At 35.6% G+C, this 21044-nt stretch overlaps 1 protein-coding gene across 1 annotated transcript in view; it reads left to right on the forward strand.

Annotated features, from left to right (window-relative positions):
* Window positions 1-21044, forward strand: part of LRP2 (LDL receptor related protein 2) — a 107223-nt gene that overhangs the window by 25137 nt on the left and 61042 nt on the right. The window contains exons 5-24 of the mRNA XM_056495832.1: window positions 262-372; window positions 494-607; window positions 1077-1193; window positions 2018-2161; window positions 3569-3688; window positions 5363-5491; window positions 6644-6813; window positions 9090-9313; window positions 10080-10286; window positions 11242-11444; window positions 12074-12214; window positions 13129-13332; window positions 14220-14412; window positions 15562-15687; window positions 15986-16116; window positions 16865-17002; window positions 17882-18163; window positions 19361-19600; window positions 20237-20356; window positions 20692-20808. Of these exons, the coding sequence (XP_056351807.1) occupies window positions 262-372; window positions 494-607; window positions 1077-1193; window positions 2018-2161; window positions 3569-3688; window positions 5363-5491; window positions 6644-6813; window positions 9090-9313; window positions 10080-10286; window positions 11242-11444; window positions 12074-12214; window positions 13129-13332; window positions 14220-14412; window positions 15562-15687; window positions 15986-16116; window positions 16865-17002; window positions 17882-18163; window positions 19361-19600; window positions 20237-20356; window positions 20692-20808 (3231 nt within the window). The remainder of the gene's footprint in view (window positions 1-261; window positions 373-493; window positions 608-1076; window positions 1194-2017; window positions 2162-3568; window positions 3689-5362; window positions 5492-6643; window positions 6814-9089; window positions 9314-10079; window positions 10287-11241; window positions 11445-12073; window positions 12215-13128; window positions 13333-14219; window positions 14413-15561; window positions 15688-15985; window positions 16117-16864; window positions 17003-17881; window positions 18164-19360; window positions 19601-20236; window positions 20357-20691; window positions 20809-21044) is intronic.

A 21044-nucleotide genomic window follows, 5' to 3' on the forward strand; every position in this document is an offset into this window, starting at 1 on the left:
ACAAGGTGAAAGAAAACAGTGTTTATACTTTTTACTATTCTTTCACTTTTCTCTTACTATTGTGTTCATACTGTCTCCTTTCACTCTCTTGTATAGCTCCTTAGAGCTATACAAGACCTCCTTAGATGCAAACCACCTACCTTGATTTCTTTTTAACTCAGAAGCTTATCCTTCCTTTAAACCAAGATATTCTGTTGACACTAGATGGATATGACCCATTATAGCTAATTTCATGCTAATATAAAGAATTTTTTATTTCAGACTACCCGAGATGTGAACAGTTATCCTGTGCAAATGGAGCATGTTTTAATGCTAGCCAGCGATGTGATGGCAAAGTTGATTGCAGAGATTCTTCCGATGAAGCTAACTGCAGTAAGTCCCCTGTGCAGAGTGATCCCGACCAAATTTGCTTTATAGACCTTCATTTGGAGTTAAACACTGTGCTTTTCTGACAGATTTTCTGTATGTGTCTCTGTGCTAAAATCTTTCTCAGCACGTGGATGTACCAGTACTCAGTTCCAGTGTGCTAATGGAGAGTGCATCCCACGAGCCTTTATCTGTGACCACGATGATGACTGTGGAGATAGGAGTGATGAAAACTCATGCAGTATGATGTTTCTTTTTTTCCCCTACTTTCTTAACTGTTTACTGAGACCTGGTTCAAGCAGATGGCAGGAACCAGATTGCTTGGCTGTACAGCCATCCAAAGATAATCACTGTTCTACAAGTACTCTTTTGTATAGAAAGATGAAAATTGCAGTGCTACTTTGATAGAATTTGGCTTTGAGGCTAAGTTCCTGGGTATGTTGTTATTATTTGAACTTGCTGGATTGAGTGACAGTCTTGTCATTCTTAATACATATAGTTACACTTATGATGTTGTCATCTTAATTTCAGCATGAACCAAATGTAATTCATACCTAGAAGAAACCAGCAATGTTTGCAATATATACAAAATATAGAACTGCCTAAATTTTTTAGGAGATATAATATATGATCATATATGAGACAATATTGTTATTTTTAACTTTTTAGCCACTTAGAGCAGTTAGATTTTCTTATGTTTCTTTCCGTAGCTTATGCAACTTGCAGAGGCAACTTCTTCACTTGCCCGAGTGGCCGTTGCATCCATCAGAGCTGGATTTGTGATGGAGACGATGATTGTGAAGACAATGAAGATGAAAGAGGATGTGGTAAATACTATTGCTAACTGCCAATGGTATTTTCAGAGGAAGATGACATTATGATGTCACAATCACAAAGATGACCTACACCTATGAAATTTAGACCAGTCAAGATGTTCTGAATAAATTTAATTTATTTTAAAACCTTAGAATTCCACCTTAATTTTTATTTCTTGTTTTAACTTTGGCAAAATTTTTGTTGTTGTGTGTATGAGAATTATTGTGATACTGAGTATGATGCAAACTAAGTTTGGCACATAGCAATACATATATATTTTCTTTATATATTCTCTTTTATATTTTATTTTGGTTCTTCTGTCTTTGGTTCAGTGGAGATTTTTCAGGTCATCTAATAATCAAAACCCATTGGTTCAAAATGAAATTAACTCAGGTCCTGCCAAGATTTGTCATGTGAGAAACAGCAGCTTTAATGAATGAAAATGTGAATGAGATTTCTTTTTCATTGGCCTTTTCTATGGTGAATATTATTCTCTTTATCCAGACAGCATTTTTGTGTTTTGGAACCACAAAACTATAATTCCATTTCTGGTGAACTGGTTATTTTAAAGCTAAATGGTATTGCTGTTTCTAACAAAACAGAAAACTGAAGGTATTCATGTGTTGTCTACGCCAGTATCATTGGCATTGTAGTTTGAACGTAAAAGAAAGCATGACAAGGAAATATAGATAATGTTTCTTTTTAGTCTTTTCCAGCTGTGTGAAAGAAACAGAAACTGGATATTGAAGGATAGAGATGCTTTGGGAAGCTGTTACAGAAGAAATTTTAGTATTTGAAACATATTCTTCATTATTCTTGTTTTTCTTCCCCACAGAAAGTGGTCACCATGAATGCTACCCAGGAGAGTGGGCCTGCCCTGGGTCAGGGCATTGCATTCCAATTGGGAAAGTGTGTGATGGAACTGCAGACTGTCCTGAAGGAGAAGATGAAACTAACATCACTGCAGGCAGACACTGCAGTATGTATTAGAATGAAAAACATACACAGAATAACAGAAACATCAGCATTGACATCTCTTTACATTCACCTTTTGTCTCCTAAACAATACTGAAATTTTGGAAACTTACTATTTTCATTGGCACTGTTTTGACTGGATGATCTGAAAGAGACATATATGCTGCAAAAAAACAATTTATTTTAAAAAATTTGTACATGAAATTTCACAAATTAGGATTTTAACTTGCTCTCCATATCCTAAAATATGTTCATAAAGTCAGGGAAAGGTGTGCTATATGCCTTCTTTGTTTGTATATCTATTTTTCCCTTTGTGTAATGATTTGTGCCGATCAGAACACAGCATTGAATCCTAAGCTTTGACTAATTCACTATAAAGATTAGGATTTTTAAAAAAAAAATCTTTTTATCTAGGATGTCTGTTTCTCCAGTTAGTGGTACACTGAATTTTTTCTGTTGGAGGTAATAAGCATGCATAATTCCTGTTAATTTCACTCTAATCCTACAAATATCAAATCCCTCTGAGGACAAGGACTGGTGTATTTTAATTTCTAGGAAGATTAAAATTCCTATTAACAAAATCATGCCTTTTGGAATAAGAGGGCAGAAAAAATAAGAGGAGATGAAACCTTATTGTAAAAATCACCTCTTTCTTTGCTGAGTGGTTTGGTAGTTATGGCAGATATGAGCTGCAAAGCAAGGCATTTAACAGAAGAAATTGAGGAAAAGGAAGATGATGACTTTCAACTTCTCCTTTCTGAAATGTTTTGCAATCATAACTTACTCACCTGTCCCTGAATTGTTTACTAAATAGTAGTAGAAGGAAAAGGAGAAGTAGTGAATAGAAAAAAAGGGAGAGAGAAGGAAAGGATAAAGAAGTATTTGTCCATGAACACATTGCAACCAGAATATTCTAATACATTGAAATGATATACATATTCTTCTTAATATAACATAGTAGGAGTTTTTCACATAGAAAAGTAAATGATGAAGTTATGTGCCAATAGATGGAGCTCAAGGATATGTTGCTCACAAATAGGTCGTGTGGAACCAGGGAAAGTTTTGGTGCATTGCATGCAGATGGCTTTCTCTGGTCACCTTTTTACACAGCAACAGCACTTGCCATTGGTTGTACATATAAGATTGATGCTTATCCTTTAACACTGTTCTAAAAACCTATTAAAAACAGTACCTTCCCTTCTGTGTTCCATTCCTTTGCTTGCATGTATGTACATGTGTGTGATTTTGTGGAACTTTGTACATAATTTTCTCTGCAGATTAGTTTTAAGCAGCTGTACCTGAAATTGAAGGCTCACCACAGAAAATATTTCAGCTTTGTAATTCTTAATAAGGCAGAAAGCTGTTGTTCTGGTAATAGGAGTGTTTCTGAAATACTTTGTTTGCCTTTCAGATGTATCACGCTGCGCTGCGCTGAGCTGCCAGTATCGCTGCCATTCCTCTCCAGCAGGAGGGATGTGCTATTGCCCTGCAGGATATACAATAAGTAGCAATGACAGTCGCACTTGTATTGGTGAGTAAAGTCCAGGGTTTACAGATATCCAGTACCTTCTCATAACCCATTGGGAAAGTTTGGATTCCAGGAAGGCGAGTTAGTTCGAATTGGGTGGATGTACTGGCAAATAGAAAATCTCAGGAGTCAGCAAATGTGAAAATTTTAGTAGCACAATGGCAACATGGTGACACGGAAACAAACCAGAGAGATATCACAAAGACCTCTTTCACTTTGACCTAAAGACATAGTGACAGAATGATTAGGTTTAAAAATATGTATTGTTAGATGGTTGGTTTGTTAAAGTTTTTACTGGTCTTTAAGTGTTTACATAGAGTTTATTTCTGCCTCAGTGATGTGTGTTGCATGTCTGGAAAAACAGTTAATGATATTGAATTGTTTGTTGGTTTTGGAAAGTGGCTGTATATGAGGACAGCAGAACATTATACTTGAAAATTAAAAGGGTGTTTTGTATTTGCACTGTGGAAAGGTTGTGGCTTCTGTAGGGTTTCAGTATATACATAATTTACATGAAAAAGAATATTTACAAGAATGCAAAGGTAACTGTAAAGCTGCTGTAACTTGGTAGCACAGATGATTTATCTCAGTAGGTGGCAATTGAGTAACTTCAAAATCATGAAAGTTAGTACGGCCTAATAAAAGAAGGGGTAAATCTCTGTTATGAGATTTCAACCCAAGCTATGTGTTTGTGCTATAAAAAGTATTTCATAATCTCAGTCTCTAACGGGATTCTTATATTTTTGAGAATCCTGGGCTGCATAAGCTGCAATGGCAGAATGGTTGCTCTTTGTAGAGACAGAGAAATAAGGCACAACATTTCATCCATTTTTTCATGTTTTTGTGGGAAATACATGAAGGACACATTCCCAAACCTGGTGCAGCCTCAGTGAGTCTCCTGTTGTTTTTTGACAGCCCTGTAAACCTAGTTATCAGATTCTGGCATGTAAATCTGAGTAGATGTATTTAGGTTTGCTGAAATCTAGGCATATATTTGTAGTCAGAGCAAAACTTGGCATGAAGGAATGGCTGACAGTCAGTATTGTATAATGCCTGATCCAGTACTCTACCTATATGGTATTTTGCATGCTAAAGGAACTTTTTCTTGCTGGTTCTGGTGCATAGACAGCTTTTAATTGTAATCAGATACCTGTTAGCATGGTACTAAATCTGACCTAATAAACACTGCCTTCAAGTAGGACTTAAAGGCTTAAGCACTGCACTAAAATAAAGGTGGGGCTCACCTTCAGAGTGGGCTTAAATCCAGCCAAGTCTTTGTGTGTGCCAAGTGTAGAAATCCTTTGTAGAAAAAACACTTTGTAGACATATTCTGTATTATGGAAAGTAGACAATGATATCCCTTCAAAGATTTTTCCTTTTCTCCTGGTAGGTGTGGTTTAGATATTTTTTGGTTGGTTGGTTAGTATTTTCCCAGGGGTGGGGGGCGGGTGGGTGGGCAGAAGTGCAGGTAGGTGCTTGGGCAGGAAACACAGGTTTTTTGTAATCCGGAAATACAAAACTGAAATGTTGTGGGAAAACATGCAAACCCTCTTTCTTCATGCTATAGTTTTGCAAATAGTTACAAAGCAAGCAGAGAGGACAAACTTGAAGCTTCTTAATTACGACATAAATTTTATACAAAGCATTTTTCATAAATATGCCTTATTCCCTTGTCAGATTTCGATGACTGTCAGATGTGGGGTGTCTGTGACCAGCTGTGTGAAGATCGTGTGGGACATCACCAGTGCCACTGTGTGGAAGGTTATTTCCTAGAGCATCACCGGCATTGTCGGGCCAACACTTCAGGTTAGTGTACTTCAAATGTCCTGTTGAGCAAACAGGTAGAACTAGGTAAAATGGGGTCGTTTTCATGTCTGTGCCACACAGAACTCCTTGATTTTAACTCTGCCCTTAAGGACTTATGGTCAGGACAGCTTTCAGAATATCAGCAAATGTCAGAACTCTCTATCTGCTGGCATGTGTCACTTGGTGTTGATTGCCTCATCAAGGCTGCTTCTCCTCTAGTCAAAAAATATCTTTTAGGCTCCATTGCTTTTTCAGCACTCCTGACTTCAGAGTTGGGAGGTTATTGCCAGTGCACTCCTGAACAAAAAAAAATCTTGTCTCTGTAAGAGACAGTTTTCTATCATGCTCTCTATGAAACTTAGTGCTGTCAAGGAATCAGGAAACCTCATTTCTTCTAGAGCTGTGCCAGAAGATGGTTTTGCTGAATGGTGAGATCAAAAACTTACCTGTGAGAAAAGCCATGGTCTGGGCTTTGAGTGTCCCAGAGTCTGAACTCTGAAAAATTCTTGTCTCTCAGAGCATAGTTCCTTATCATCTGTAGACTGCTGCTCCTGACCTCCTGCTCAGTTCTGAAAGCAAGCTCCAGGAAACTCTGCTTTGTGGAGATGTAATGTCCTAACAGGCCTTTGCGTAAGGCAGGTGTTCCTGCCTGTGGAGAATCAGTGGGAATGGGAGTTCCTGCTTGGCATAGCTGATTAGCAGTCTTGTTTCTTAGAAAAGCAAGAGCTTCTCAGTTCCCTTCCCCTTCCTTCTTTCTTCAGATGCATCTGTGGACCAGTCTTCAGCTCACCATTTTCTAAGTATTTCAGTCTTATAAATGGGACAATTTAGTACCTGCTATAAGTCAGTTTCACTGAGTCCATTTTGGCTTTAATAGAAATAGTCTTCTGGTGTTTGCACAGGGGTTTTATAAAAGTTGTACTGGTAGGGCTTTAAATAGCTGTTCCTGCCTCATTTGCTTGAAGTGTACAAACTAAAGGCAAATCACAGCAAGTTAGTATTCACATAGAAACATTTATACAGGTTGTAGTCTGAGCATCTATTGAAAACTTTGTGTCCGATGTGTATGAATCAGTATGTGTATATTGTAATGCCCCTTTGAAAAATATCTTGTCTGCAGAGTAATAATATCTCTGTCACCCCTGCTTTCAGCTGGTGTTGCATCAATTATTTTTTCCAATGGCCGTGATTTACTGATTGGAGATCTTTATGGAAGAAATTTTCGTACTTTGGTGCAGTCACAGAATCGTGGGATTGCAGTTGGAGTGGACTTTCACTTTTACCTGCGCAGAATCTTTTGGACAGACACAGTACAAGATAAGGTTGGTAGAAATTTCAAGAAAAATGTATTTCTGTGTACCTGGAAGTAGAGAACTGCAAGAGGCAGAATGTGTTGATAGGCCCTCATTTTTGAGAGCCAAAGCTGGCTGTATTTTTGTTTTCTAACAAAAAAGCTCCTTGAAATGTTTTATGTTAATGACTGCATTTTTCCACTATACTATTACATGTGACATATTAAACAAAGAACCCTATTATATGGGAATGTCTTGAGCAACTTTTAATTTTACTTGAGATTGAGTCCAAAAAACTAATTAAGAGAAATAGTAGACATTCTTTCAAAACGGAGCAAATTTTTCTTGGTAATTTTTGAAACATGATCATTTAAAATGTAAAAGCTGTGTGCCTTCCAAGATGATAAAAATCAGATTTCTTCATCTACTTCAAATGGCACTGTAATTGAGCTTGAATAACAAATATTGACAGTATTTTGTGTAATGAGCCAATATTGTGTTACTTTTTGTTGGTTTGGTTTTTTTTTTTTTTTTTTTGGTTTTTTTTTTTTTTTTTTTTTTTTAAGAGTAATTATTTTAGCTTCAAAATACAGTAGAGCAAAGTAATTAAAAAAAAAGTCTGGATATTCTTGTGGAAGTTGGATGGCATCCTTGTTCTTTTTTTCTGAACATAACTTAGGGAAACCAAAGAAAGTCTTAGGTCAAATGCTGAAACTTCATAATTTTTATTCTCACATTGATCGTCATGCAGAGTGAAGGAGAATCTGTGACCTGGCTCCTGCTAATGCCACTGATGGATCAATTTGGTGTCACTCTCATTATTCTGAATCTTCACATTAGACATGTAATAAAAACTATAGTTCTCACCACAGTTCCATGCTGTTTCTGTAGAAAGAGCATTCACTGCGTGGCTGTTAAGTAGGACAAGATTTGTATGCAGAGTTTTTGACTTGTTCACCGTTCTGGCATTTTTATTGTGGCTGCAGTACATTCCTATTACTGCATTTGCTTTGTCAATGGCTGAATGTAGTCAGGGTCAAATCTTCACTTTTATGAGACAGGAGATTTATTCTGTCTTTGTAACAGGTATAAAGAAAAGGTAATATGGGTTTTTTTGCTGCTCACCCCAGGTGGCCAGGACTGCCTTTTTATCTGCCCAATATAGTTTAATCCTAATTAATTAATTAAGATTAATTTATCTAATTAAGTCCTAGCTGGAATATCCAGATGAAAACATTTGCATGTAGAATTTTCTTAAATGATGAATATTTCCACCTGATGTCTTAAAATAATGATATTACTGGGGCATTTTTTTGTTTTTTTTTCTTATTTTTTTAAGAGTAAGACTTAAACTAAACCAGAAAATTGTGAGCTGTGTTTTGTATCATCTTTATCTCATTTAGTGTACTGCCAGATAACCTAATGCCCATAAGCTCTTTCATCAACAGGGTTTCCAAAGAACAGACTAGACAGTTAAGTGGTTATCTTGATTATTGTTACTTGGAACTGAAGAATATTTAAAATGATACAACTCTTTCAGCTCTTATTTTTCTTGCATACATTTACTTGGTAATCTTTATTTTCCTTTAAATGCATTCCAAATGTCATGCTGTTTTCCAAAAAACCAAAAATCATTCTACCTTTTCATATTACCCTGTGTTATAATCAAATGATTACTGTATATGTAAAATTATTGTGTTTGGACTGTTTACTTCATGTAGCTTGAACTTGCTTGTAAAATATTTTATTCTTCTTGAGCAGGATGCTGTTAAAATTAGCCTTAGACAAAAGGGATCACAAGCTGAGACCTCCTTTCTGTGAGGATGGACAGCTTTCTCTTACTTTCTTCATTTAGCTATTTCCCTTTAGTGGTAGCTGTAGTAAGAGCTCCCCTCTTGTTTCTGGCCACTGTTGAGAGCTTTACCAAAGTGTGAGCATTTGTTTTCAATCAATAAAAATACTGAGTTTTGCTAGATTCCATGAAAGCAAAAGCACTTTCATCTTTTTTTTTTTTTTTTTTTTTTTTTTTTTTTTAAGCTACTTGCTAAATGGCAAGGCTGTTTTAGTCTATTATCTTGTCCATTTTGCAGAAATGCTAGTTGAAGGCAAGCCTCCTGCAATTTTTTCATTGGTTTCTAGATTTTTGCAAAAAATCCTAACCTAAGGAATAACTTAGAGGATAACTTGCTTGTATCTGGTGGCCTGCTATGGATTGGTGATCAATGTGATGATAAAAGACAAATACCACATGACTTGTGATTAGCAAAACATCATGTGGGGACTGACAATATTTGTATTGTTTTCAGGTTTTTTCTATTAATATTGATGGCTCTGATTTCCAAGAAGTTTTAAATATTTCAGTTGACACACCTGAAAATCTAGCAGTGGATTGGGTTAACAATAAACTGTATGTGGTTGAGACCAGTGTGAACAGAATAGATATGGTTAACTTGGATGGAACAAACCGTGTGACTCTTATTGCTGAAAATCTTGGAAATCCTAGAGGAATAGCACTTGATCCAACTGTTGGGTAAGTCATACTTATCAGATAATGGTAAATGATACCAGAAATTCCCTTATCCCCATGTAAAAGGAAGACAACTAGGAAAGAGCAAGAGGATCATTTTAGAATCATATATAAAATATTTTTAACATTTGCATTCTATCCTAACCTCATTCTGCAGCTTAATTTATGAGAGGGCTCTGCAATGCATTGATTTATAATGTGTAGAATCTGTTTCATGGCTGGAGTTGAGTGTGCATGAGCAGCACTGGAAATGGGACCTGTGGAATTGCCCTGCAGAGAAGTGTTATCCTTAAAGATTTCAGTTGTAATACCATCCACATATCTACTGTCTGAAATAAAGAGATGGAATGAAGCCAGGAAAGTTAGTGTCTCCTAATCTATCTGCTTCAGAAGTATATGTGAGCCATGAAAACATGGATCTTCAGAGAATGGGAAGCGGAATTTTCTGCAACTTGTAGTAGTGGCTGCTGCTTTCGTGAAGCAACTATTTGTCACTGGTTTATTTCTGGCAGTTAACTAAAGTCTGTGATTTAATAAGGAAAAGTAGTATTTCTGAGGTCTTTTGGGTGAAAGCATGCTTCTTTATGGATTTATTCTATAAAAGAAAGTGAAAATTACTTTTTTGTGCAGAAAGTATAAAGTATGTTTTTGTAGGATGTCAGCTGAGAAACAAATTCTGTTCTGAAATTTAAATTCTATGTGAAATGCTGGGGTTTCTTAAGAAATTTCAAGGAAGCGTGACCTTTTTTTCTTTTTTGTCTCTTTATAGTTATTTGTTTTTCTCAGACTGGGACAGTCTGTCTGGTGATCCTAAAGTTGAAAGGGCCTTCATGGATGGCACAAATCGTCAGGATTTGATAAAAACAAAATTAGGCTGGCCTGCTGGAATAACTCTGGATATTGTGTCAAAGAGACTTTACTGGGTTGACAGCCGGTTTGACTACATTGAGACTGTAACTTACGATGGACTTCAAAGGTAGGTGAAATATTATTCATTGGAGGCTACACTGATTATTTTGTATCTAGTGCAAAAAAAGATTTCTCTAACAACCAAGATACACAAAGGATGGAAATTACAACATAGTTCATGTGATGCACCTCTGTCTCTTTGGTATCATGCTACTTCTAGACATTCTTTAATTCATCATTTTTTGCTCTTTTTAGACCTTGAATGGCTCTTGCCCTTATTTTATAATGTCTGCCAGTACATTACATGTTTTTAGAACATTTACCTTTTTTTATTTTAAAATTATATTCATTATTTTCATCATAATTTTTTTGCATATTTTATGAAAGAAAACTAGAAAGAAAACACTAATTTGTGTGATAGGTATTAAATGCTTTTCTTACATCTTATAAATCTTAGCTGTCAAAAATTGTCATCCTTCACGCTATTATGATGCTGGGGAGACTAAATCACAGCATGCAGGAAGGGAGTCCTTGAGTTTTTATGGGACTGTGTCTTACAGCATAGTGGTATTTAGAAGCCTACTTATCTCTGCATCTCTGATTAGTATCAGTTACTCAAACACAAGAGAAAAATATCTCCTTTAGCATACCTTCTATGTATCGACTTCAAAAACAGTCTTCTGCTCATTTGACAGGTCTATTGTTTAATGTCTTTTTTTACTTATTAAATTATAAAATTAATGTTGGTATCTTTTCTCCTCTCATCTTTACTCACTTTTGTTTTCATGGAATTTGTTAGCACTTTTCCTCTATTTTCACTGCTGTATCCTTTAGGTTGATGAACTGTATATGTTTAGCTTTATCTCTTCTGTTCATTTGATCTTTTTCATTTGTCCTTTAGTAGCTTTTCTGTTGAAACAAAAACCAGTGAATGAATTAAAAATATCGTATCCTTTCTTCTGTTAATAATGTTATTGTCTAGGTAATATTTGGTAAATGATTTTAAATTATCTTTGTAACAGGAGAACAGTAGCTCATGGAGGCTCACTGGTTCCTCATCCATATGGAATCACTTTATTTGAACACAATGTTTATTTCACTGATTGGACCAAAATGGCAGTGGTGAAAGCTAACAAATTTTCAGAGTCTAACCCTCAAGTGATCTACCAGTCTTCACTGAGACCTTATGGAGTGACAGTTTACCACGCTGCCAGGCAGCCATTTGGTAAGACTATAAGTAGATTATGAAGGGAGATTTAGGAAGTGTGTTACCAAAAATCGGTAAAAATTATGAGATTTTTACTTTCCTGTAAGGAACTGTAATTATGATGCATAAGTTTGTATTGTAAAACTGGGCTGATTTTTATCACACAGTTGTTTCATCCAACTCCTGTAGCTAATGAACTGTCAAATGCAACATTCAAGAGCAGAGGGAGCTTTATAAATAGACTGATACCTGGTGGAGTCAAACCTGCTGGTTTGAGTAGTATTAGTGTTTAGGACGTTTTTCCTCAACGCTGCAATCAATGAAATGAAAAGGCTACCAGTATTAAATTAATTCTGTGAGATATAATTCTGAAGTAGGTCTATGTGCAGAAGACTATAGCCCAAATTATGGCCTTAATGCTGTGTGCTGAGTCTCTGTATCAGCTGAATTCCTTAATGATAATTGCCTCTGATGTGATTTTGGTACATTTCACAGTAGAACTGGTGGGGTATGTTTTCCACGTGATATAACTCTCACATAATGCCCATGATTTATTGTGGATGTAGAAGGAAATCCTGAAAAATGAAGATAAATTATGCCATTCAGTTAATGGGGGAAGTTATAATTCTATCTGTGTTATTTTCCAGTAAGAAATCCTTGTGGAAGTAATAATGGGGGATGTGAACAGATCTGTGTTCTCAGCCACAAAACAGATAATGATGGCCTAGGTTATCGCTGTAGGTGTATCCTGGGCTTTGACCTACATGTGGATGGACGACACTGTGTTGGTAAGAAAATGCCTTACAATTGTTAGAGGTAATGCTACTCCATCAATTCTAGAGCTGTTTCTACAGCTTCTTTCTTCTCTTCAGTAGCTTCAATATACTGAGGACTTTCTGTATTTTCACCACAACTCTTTTTGACACCTTTAAATGTAGTCATTTCTGCTGACGTTCATTTCAAGCCACAACTTGAACTTACCTTCTTTAATGAGGATTTTGAGTTAAATATGGAATATGTGTAGACAGCTGAGCTCTTAATCCTGAAATCAAGCATGAATGCTTGCTAATATACAGATTTTGCATTATTTTGAATATATAAGCCTGCTTTCCTGTGCAGTAGTATGCAGCTTAAGTCGGTCTCCTCCCTTTGAACACATGGCAAGAATATGAGATTCAGTTTTGGAGCTATGGGTTTCCATCAGCAATTTTCTGCTTCCTACTTGAGTGCAGAATTGTCACTGATGCGTGTTTACTATGACTGTCTACTGACAAAGTGTGTCATATATGCTGTCTATAATCTTAATATTTGGCCATTCATTTATCTCGCTAGCCCAGGTATTGTTTAGTTTATGGTGGTTCTACAAAGCCTGTGAGTTATTTTTTAATAGATGATTATAAAGAGAAGAGTACAGAAGATGAATTCTGCTTCCACAGGTATAATGCTTGCTTTAAAAGTGTGCTAGGACCACAGTAACAATGAAACAGGAATATTTGATCACATCACCTAATATTCTGGATTGGGTTTTGTTTTCTTCTTCAGTTTTTAGGTCTTGTCAGGACTTAAATCTCTATTTTCTCATTCTTCTTTTTTCTACTTCCAGGCTATTTTTAGTTGTCAAAATAAAACAAAGCTTTTCTTAATGCTCAGGCATCTCCCCTTGTGAATAAGCAAAGTCTGTGTCTGGTGTTTCCTTTTTCAGCTGTTCGGCAGTTTCTGCTGTTTTCATCCCAGATGGCAGTGCGGGGAATCCCATTCAATCTCTCCACCCAGGAAGATGTGATCATACCTGTAACAGGAAGCCCTTCATACTTTGTTGGAATTGACTTCTGTGCTCAGGATGACACCATTTTTTTTTCAGACACAAGTAAAGACATGATCTATAAACAGAAAACTGATGGTTCAGGTGAGAATCATGCTTGGGAATTAGAGTAATTATGGTAAGAAGACTGTAATATATATTTTTCTAAAAAAAAATTGTGAAAAGTTACATTGTGAGATATACAGATAAATCTCAGTGTGACTCCAGTAACGTGGAAAATGTTTCTCAAAAAATGTTTGTACAACTCATATTAAGCTTGTTGAATTTTCTTGTTGTTTGACAAACTTGCTGAATGTATTTGGGAATTAACTATTTGTAGTACTTCTCCCAACTAGTATTTTCCCTCACCAGTCTGTTTATGCAGACAAGTATGCCTTTCGGTAGTATGAAACTGTGTTTCTATTTTAATTTCCCTGTCTGGAGAACAGGATGTTTGCTATGATACTGTAATGCAGAAAAAGATTAACTTTGTGAGATTTTTGGAAACTCTATTTGTGCTAGTGTAAAGAATGTTTCTTTCAAATTTATAATGATGATCAAATGTCAGCATATAGTCTTCTGTGCTTGCTTGCTGTTTTGGGTCAGTTTAATGATAGACTGCAGCTGACCATTACTAGCCACAGAGTAGGTAGGTAAGTCTGGTACTAGGTAAAAATGCTATTACTGCATTGACCTTACTGACCTTCATTTTTAAAATGTCTCAGTGTAAACTTAGTGACAGATTCTCCTCTGACCTTTGGCTAGTCTTTATTTCCTCTCTTTTGCAGTTGGGCTCCTGGACATATACTACACCTTCTTTGTCTAGAGCAAAGGGCACACTCCCTCCCCTTGGTTATTGGTCTTTATATTAAGTAGCACAGAGGTAGCATTTTTACCAAGGGGCACCACAAGTTTTGTTAATAGAATACTGCACTCATGTTATTTCTCCTGTTCCTAACATTTGCAATCATTTTGTGTGTTATAAATTCTAGGAAGAGAGATATTGACTGCTAATAGAGTGGAAAGTGTTGAAGATCTGGCTTTTGACTGGATCTCAAAGAACCTCTACTGGACAGATCCTCGATACAGGAGCATTAGTGTGATGAGGCTGGCAGATAAATCCAGGAGAGCTATTGTTCAGAATTTAAATAATCCTCGCTCAATAGTGGTTCATCCTGTTATTGGGTAAGTTTAGATTCTCATTTTAAACTATATGTATAAATGCATGGTTTAAACAGAACTGGTGAGATTAGACTTACATCTGATGCAGGATTTTTGTTCTTTTCAAAATACAATCTCTTTTCAGTTGTCTTGTCTTTATTTTGTTTGTCTTATTTCAGCCTAGGATTCAGCACCCAGAGGAAAGAGCATAGTGAGAGAGATTCCACATGGCAGTAGTGGTCAAAAGAACTCTCTTTAAGAGAGCTACAGTTTTTCCTTTTACTCCTGTTCATTGATAAAAAGACAAAAGAAGTTGGTTTCTTTGTATCACTCAGAAAGCTGATGTATGTTTCTCATACTTGAAAGATGAAGTTTGCTAAATTGTTTTTAATATACTTTCAATTCTCAGACTGCTACTACTGGTTCTGTAGTTTCATCTCTCAGTATTTCTTTATTTGAAACATATTGGATACTACTGTCTGTATTTGATACAGACCTTACAATATGTGGCTCCATACACAAAGATAAAGCCCTGCTTTTCTTTGATGGAAATGCTTGCTTTCAAATTCCATACTCTGTGTTCTTTGCCAATGCCAAGACAATATTTCTTTCACAGCATAGTTTGGCTCCATAATGTCACACTACTGAATTTCTTGATTCTTGGATGTTGATTTTCAGAAGTAACCAAATACACTATTTTGGAAGTAATCTCATAAGAAAAATGTTGAACCTGGGTCCTTGGATATCCCAATATTTTTTGTTTGCTGCTTTATAAAATTATTTAACAATTAATTCAAGTCTTTGACTGTAAGCATAAGTCAAATGGATCAGGAAAAAATTCTTTGTTATATTCATGCTGGAAGATGTATTTTTGATTGATTCTACTTTTCTGTCAGTAATTACATGAGAACTTTAATGATTTTAACCAAATTATGTATATTTTATATCTAAAGGGTCAAAATACTTCCAAATGCCCTGCTAGTTGTATACAAGATAAATATTAATTGTCAGTATCACTGCCAATAGGGGAGAGGGACAACATGATATGGTATTTTTTAAATTATGTGAAGGATGTGATACAAAGAAAAACGTTAATGCTGTTTCAAATGTTTGCTCTGTTTAATCACGTCATATATATATTTTTTATGTGTCTTCTGACATGTGTCCTTTCAGGTATATATTCTGGACAGATTGGTTCCGTCCGGCAAAAATCATGAGGGCCTGGAGCGATGGATCCCATGTCTTGCCAATTGTCAATACAACGCTAGGCTGGCCTAACGGCCTCGCCATTGACTGGAGGTAAGGGCAACACAGAACACAGAGAAGCTTTTTTTGAGCAAACATCTTTCTTCCTTTAAACTGTTAGTGAGTGAAAATAAAGGAGTTATGTCAGATTGCATGCACTGGCACTCTTTCCTTGAAGACCTTATATTTCATTTGGTTGAAAAGCCCTAAAATGTAAGGTTTTCTCGGAATCCCTCCCTACACACCCCAATAGCTTCTTGTAGGTTTAATATTATTATTATTTATGAAAATGCTAGTGCTTCCTAATGGACTAATGTTACTTAAAAATATATGACATTTGCCTTATTTCTAGTTCTCTGAGGTTGTACTGGGTGGATGCTTTTTTTGATAAGATTGAGCACAGCACCTTTGATGGGCTGGACAGACGGACTCTTGAACATATTACTCAGATGACTCACCCATTCGGCCTTACTATTTTTGGAGGTAAGTCTGGCATTGAAAAATATTATCTATTTTTATCACAGACTTTTCTTTTCATATAATGGTCTGTGAGTTTGTGACATAAAATATCAGAGATTTTGTAATACTGTTTTTTTTAAAAAAAGCACTCTTGAAAGTTTCTATTAAAAATATATATTTAATACTTCTTGCTTGTTTTTAGAACTGGTTTTATGTATATTTGTTTTTAAATAATTTAAGACAGATCAGGTAATTCATGTAGTGCAATAAGTAAGATATGCTTTACTAGTTACAGCTTCCAGATATTCATGCTGAACAGAAAAAGTGAATAACCACTCCAGGGATGGTCAGCATTTCAGGATTTCTAATAATTATATGTAAAGTTTATTACTGGATTTATGTTGTGTCTGGAGAAAGATGTCAGTATATGACCCTTTTTGACCGTGTATAAAAATATCTTCAAAAATACTCTAAAATTTTCTATGAAGTGGTCTTAATGAAAGAGGTGAAATTGCCTTGTAATTTGAAATTCTAATTGGGTTTGTTATGTGTAAATTTCAGTAAAATTTGAAATGGTGTTCCTAAGTTATGTCTACCTATGACTGAAGACTGACTTTTACAGCTTTATAAGTGGTGAAGGCCCTTTTGTCTTTTTCATGAAACAATTATGAAAAATGGTAAAATTTTCATGAAAAGTCATCTAGGGTTGTTTTGTGATGTTTGATCTTTTGTGTCATATCTTATATAATATGTTAAATATTTTTCAAAACAGGTTATGCATATTTCACTGATTGGAGACTTGGTGGAATAGTTCGAGTAAGGAAGTCTGATGGAGGAGAAATGACAATTATTAGGAGGGGCATTAGTAACATTATGCATGTTAAAGCATACGACGCTCATTCCCAAATAGGTGAGGCACTTTCTTGTACAGAGGGAGGATATGAAATAGAGAATGAGACAAAATGTCAGGACAGCACATTTCCAGTTTCAGTTCTATAAACAGCTTCACTGAATCATAATTAACATACAAGGGAGGCAGCAAAGGCACTTGCAATCACACATTGTGTGTTTCACTGCTTTGTGACTGGATACAATTTCCCTCTACCCCTTCTGTTACTGTACTTAACAACCAAGCAAAATGAAATTATGATTCCATTGTGTTTTGTGTAATTGTATCACCAGCTACAACTTCATAGTTCTCCTTTTCTGATAGAAGTTTAGTTTGTTAAACTAAATTATTTATTTAGAGGAATTGGGTAAATGTTTATTAATCAAATTACTATTCTTCAAGTAATTACTATGTATAAATCACTAATTTTTTCTTACTTCGTTAAATTCTATGAAATTCTATGATCTAAGCCAAGAGTTTGTAGTTAATTTTGGGAAACAGCCAACGCACTCATCAAACATATGATTAAACCTAGAGCTCATTGGCAACTTGGTATCCAAAGATTGGATCTGCTTTCACAGACTTGGTCAGACAAAGGTTCTCATTTGTGGTAGTATACTTATTTTCAGACAGCTGCTGAAAATTGTCAGAAAATTGGATGAAATTTAATAGTATGTTTTCGGCTTCCATAAAGATTTGTGTCAAGGAAGAGTATATGGAATGCAAAACTTCTTTTATCTTACTTCTACTGCTGCTGTCAATGAATTTGATCTTGTTTTGCAGTGTGTGCAAAAGCAGGACTTGCTATAGATTTATTTTTTACAGTTATTATGCATTTTTAATAGTTCCCAAGATGTTATCTGTACTGTGTACATTGATTTTGCTCTATCACTTCTTAAGGCTCTAACTACTGTAATAGAGGAACAAATCCCAATGGAGACTGCAGCCATTTCTGCTTCCCGGTACCAAACTTTCAGAGAGTTTGCGGGTGTCCTTATGGCATGAAGCTGGCTTCTAATCAACTGACATGCATTGAAGATCCATCCAATGAGCCACCCACTTTGCAGTGTGGCTCTTACTCATTTTCATGTGGTAATGGAAGATGTGTGCCTCGATACTATCAGTGTGATGGTGTTGATGATTGCCATGATAACAGTGATGAACAAAACTGTGGTTCTTTAAGTAAGTAATCCCTGTAATCTGCAGTTAGTGTTCCTTGTTTGCAGTGCAGGAAATTTGGGTCAATATGGCTTCATTGGAATAAACTCCAATTTTTTAGGGTTGCATCTGTGAACAAATCCTGAAATCTTTCTGGGAGATTAGTTACTTTAGAAATCCCTTTGAAAAATTTGGAAATTATATCATAGTAATACAGGATTCAGTACCAGCCACCTAAAAATTTAATGAAAATATTAATCTCACTATTCTCAAAATTCAATTGACAGAGATACAAAAATTTATTTTCCAAATAAAAAAGTTGTCTTTATTTTTAATTTTTATAAATTTTGAAGATACTGGATTATCAATAGCTTGCCTAATTTGGATGCATGGAGAGGAACAAGCCATCTTAGTAAAGATGAAGACACTTTAAAAAATAGCACCATAAAAAAATAACAAAACCATATATATTGCCTAACCTTCCTCTAAGATTAAAGCAGCACCTTTTATATCACTTAACATAAGGAAAAAAGATTTGTTTTTCATAACATTTGGCCAATGCTGATCTATTTGTTACATCTGGATTTTACAGTTAAGTATATTAAAAGCACATTGGTTCATTTCCTGGTTTTACAGTACAGTGTCTCACACAAAATATTTTGCTGTTCAAGTAAATTGAGAGAACAGTGGGACAATAAGGCATTGAAGAGAGGATGAGATACGGAAGATATCGAAGAGGCTTTTATGACCTATCTGATGCTTCTTCAAAGTTAATTCTTTTAAATCACAAACAAGAAAATAGGACACAGTGGCAAAATGTGTTCCCTAATACATAACTAGGGCTAACTAGTATGACTGAGGTATAAACTATTTTTTATTAATGGGCCATTTTAGAATAACTAGAATATCTTTTTGGGGAAACTACAAGGCAAATGATTACTGGAAGAAGTTACTTTTCTTGTTATTTAGATTGTTGTGGAGTGCTTAACTGTTTAATTTTTTGTTGCTTCCTGCAGTTTAAAAAAAGTTTGTAAGTATTCTGTTCAGTTCTGCACCATGTTGCATAACAGACATTTTAATTCTAAGCAATATATGCATTAGAATTTGATGTATATTTTAGGCATTCTGTAAGTGTAATGAATATATGGATAACTGTTGCAGAAAAGGCAAGCTTTGGTGATCTTTATAAACACTTTTTTTTTTTTTTTTTTTTAAATTTAGACAATACTTGTGCTTCTTCAGCTTTTACCTGTGCCAGTGGACAGTGTATTCCAGGTCGCTGGCATTGTGATAAACATAATGACTGTTTTGATGGCAGTGATGAATTGCATTGTCCTACACAAGGACCCTCTTCATGTTCTGCAACTCAATTCACCTGTGATAATAGAAGATGCATTCCAAGAATCTGGCTATGTGATACCGATAATGACTGTGGTGACGGCTCAGATGAAAAAAACTGCAGTGAGTATCATGACTGTTGTTTTTATAGTCAACTGTGCATGTCTACATAGATATATCTGTTGGTATAAGAATGATAAATGAAGTTGGGGAAAAAAAGACTAGTCTCTAAGTTAGACTGACACCCTGTAGTCCTCAAAATGTGGAAAACTTGTCTAATTTGAAGTTCCAGGGCCAAGTAGAATGCAGAGAAATCATTAAAAAAATAAAATGGGGAAAATGTGATAATCGTAATGATGGTGCTGCATAATGTCATCCACTGTAATGAGCAAAGAGCAGTTAAGGCTGAGATGTCCTAAACACCTACTTCATGAGTGATCTCCGTGATGGCTCACGGTGCAGTCAGCTAACCTAGGCTGGAAGTTCTTGCCAGAAGTAAGATAGTAGCTTTTTCTTATACTTTATTTTCAGTTGTTTATCACTATGTGGAATCTTTTGTTTATTTTCCATGAGCCCAAACCTACATATAAATGAAAAATTACTCTAAATTGATGTTATTAGTGCTTATAATTTATATGATTGCTAGTTGCTGCACTATATGCTGCAAGTTAGGGATAATGTTCTTCTATTTTCTCAGCAATATGCTGATTTCAAACGAGAGGAAAGAAGCACATTTGCATTTATTGTCATTCTTAACAGCTTTCACAGGTACTTGTGAACCCAGGCAATTCCAGTGTCCAGACCACCGCTGTATTGACCCATTCTATGTCTGTGATGGAGACAAAGATTGTATAGATGGTGCTGATGAGCATGACTGCAGTAAGTGTAACTTTCTTTGTTGAAAGCCTCTTTATTGTTTCCTCACAATTGCCCCCAAAGTAGTATTTGGTGACCTCATATTACCAGCTCCATGACAGCAGAATGCATAATAAACCTATCCATAAATTAACCCTGCTTGTGATGCTTTTGATCTCTGGGCTGACTGTGGAGGCCTGAAATCTGTTTTCTGTGAAGTACAAAGTCACTGCATTTCCTATGTCTCAGGGAAATGATAGTGGAACTGATACCATATCAAACTTAAGCACTTGTAGGGTAAATCTGACACAGTCTAGCTCTGTAAAATAAATAACATCCAATATTTTTCAATTTTGTAGTATACAACTGCAGTACCACAGAGTTTAAATGTTTAAGTGGAGACCAGTGTATCAGCACCTACTACCAGTGTGATGGTGTTTTTGACTGTAACGATCATTCAGATGAGGCTGATTGCCGTAAGTATATTGATGCTGAAAGACTTCAGTTATTAAGGGATGCTTCTGGAAATTTCCTTTAATCTGCTATGGTAAATACTGTCCTTGCAATCTTAATATTCTTTTCAGGGAAACTTGTCTTTAAATCATTTTCCTGAGCAGGAATTTCATACATAGGTTCCAGCACAAGAATATCATGCAATCATAGAATGGCTTGGGTTGGAAGGAACCTTAAAGATCATCTAATTTGAACCCAC

The sequence above is a fragment of the Oenanthe melanoleuca genome, chromosome 7 (assembly GCF_029582105.1).
Source record: "Oenanthe melanoleuca isolate GR-GAL-2019-014 chromosome 7, OMel1.0, whole genome shotgun sequence".
NCBI lineage: Eukaryota > Metazoa > Chordata > Aves > Passeriformes > Muscicapidae > Oenanthe > Oenanthe melanoleuca.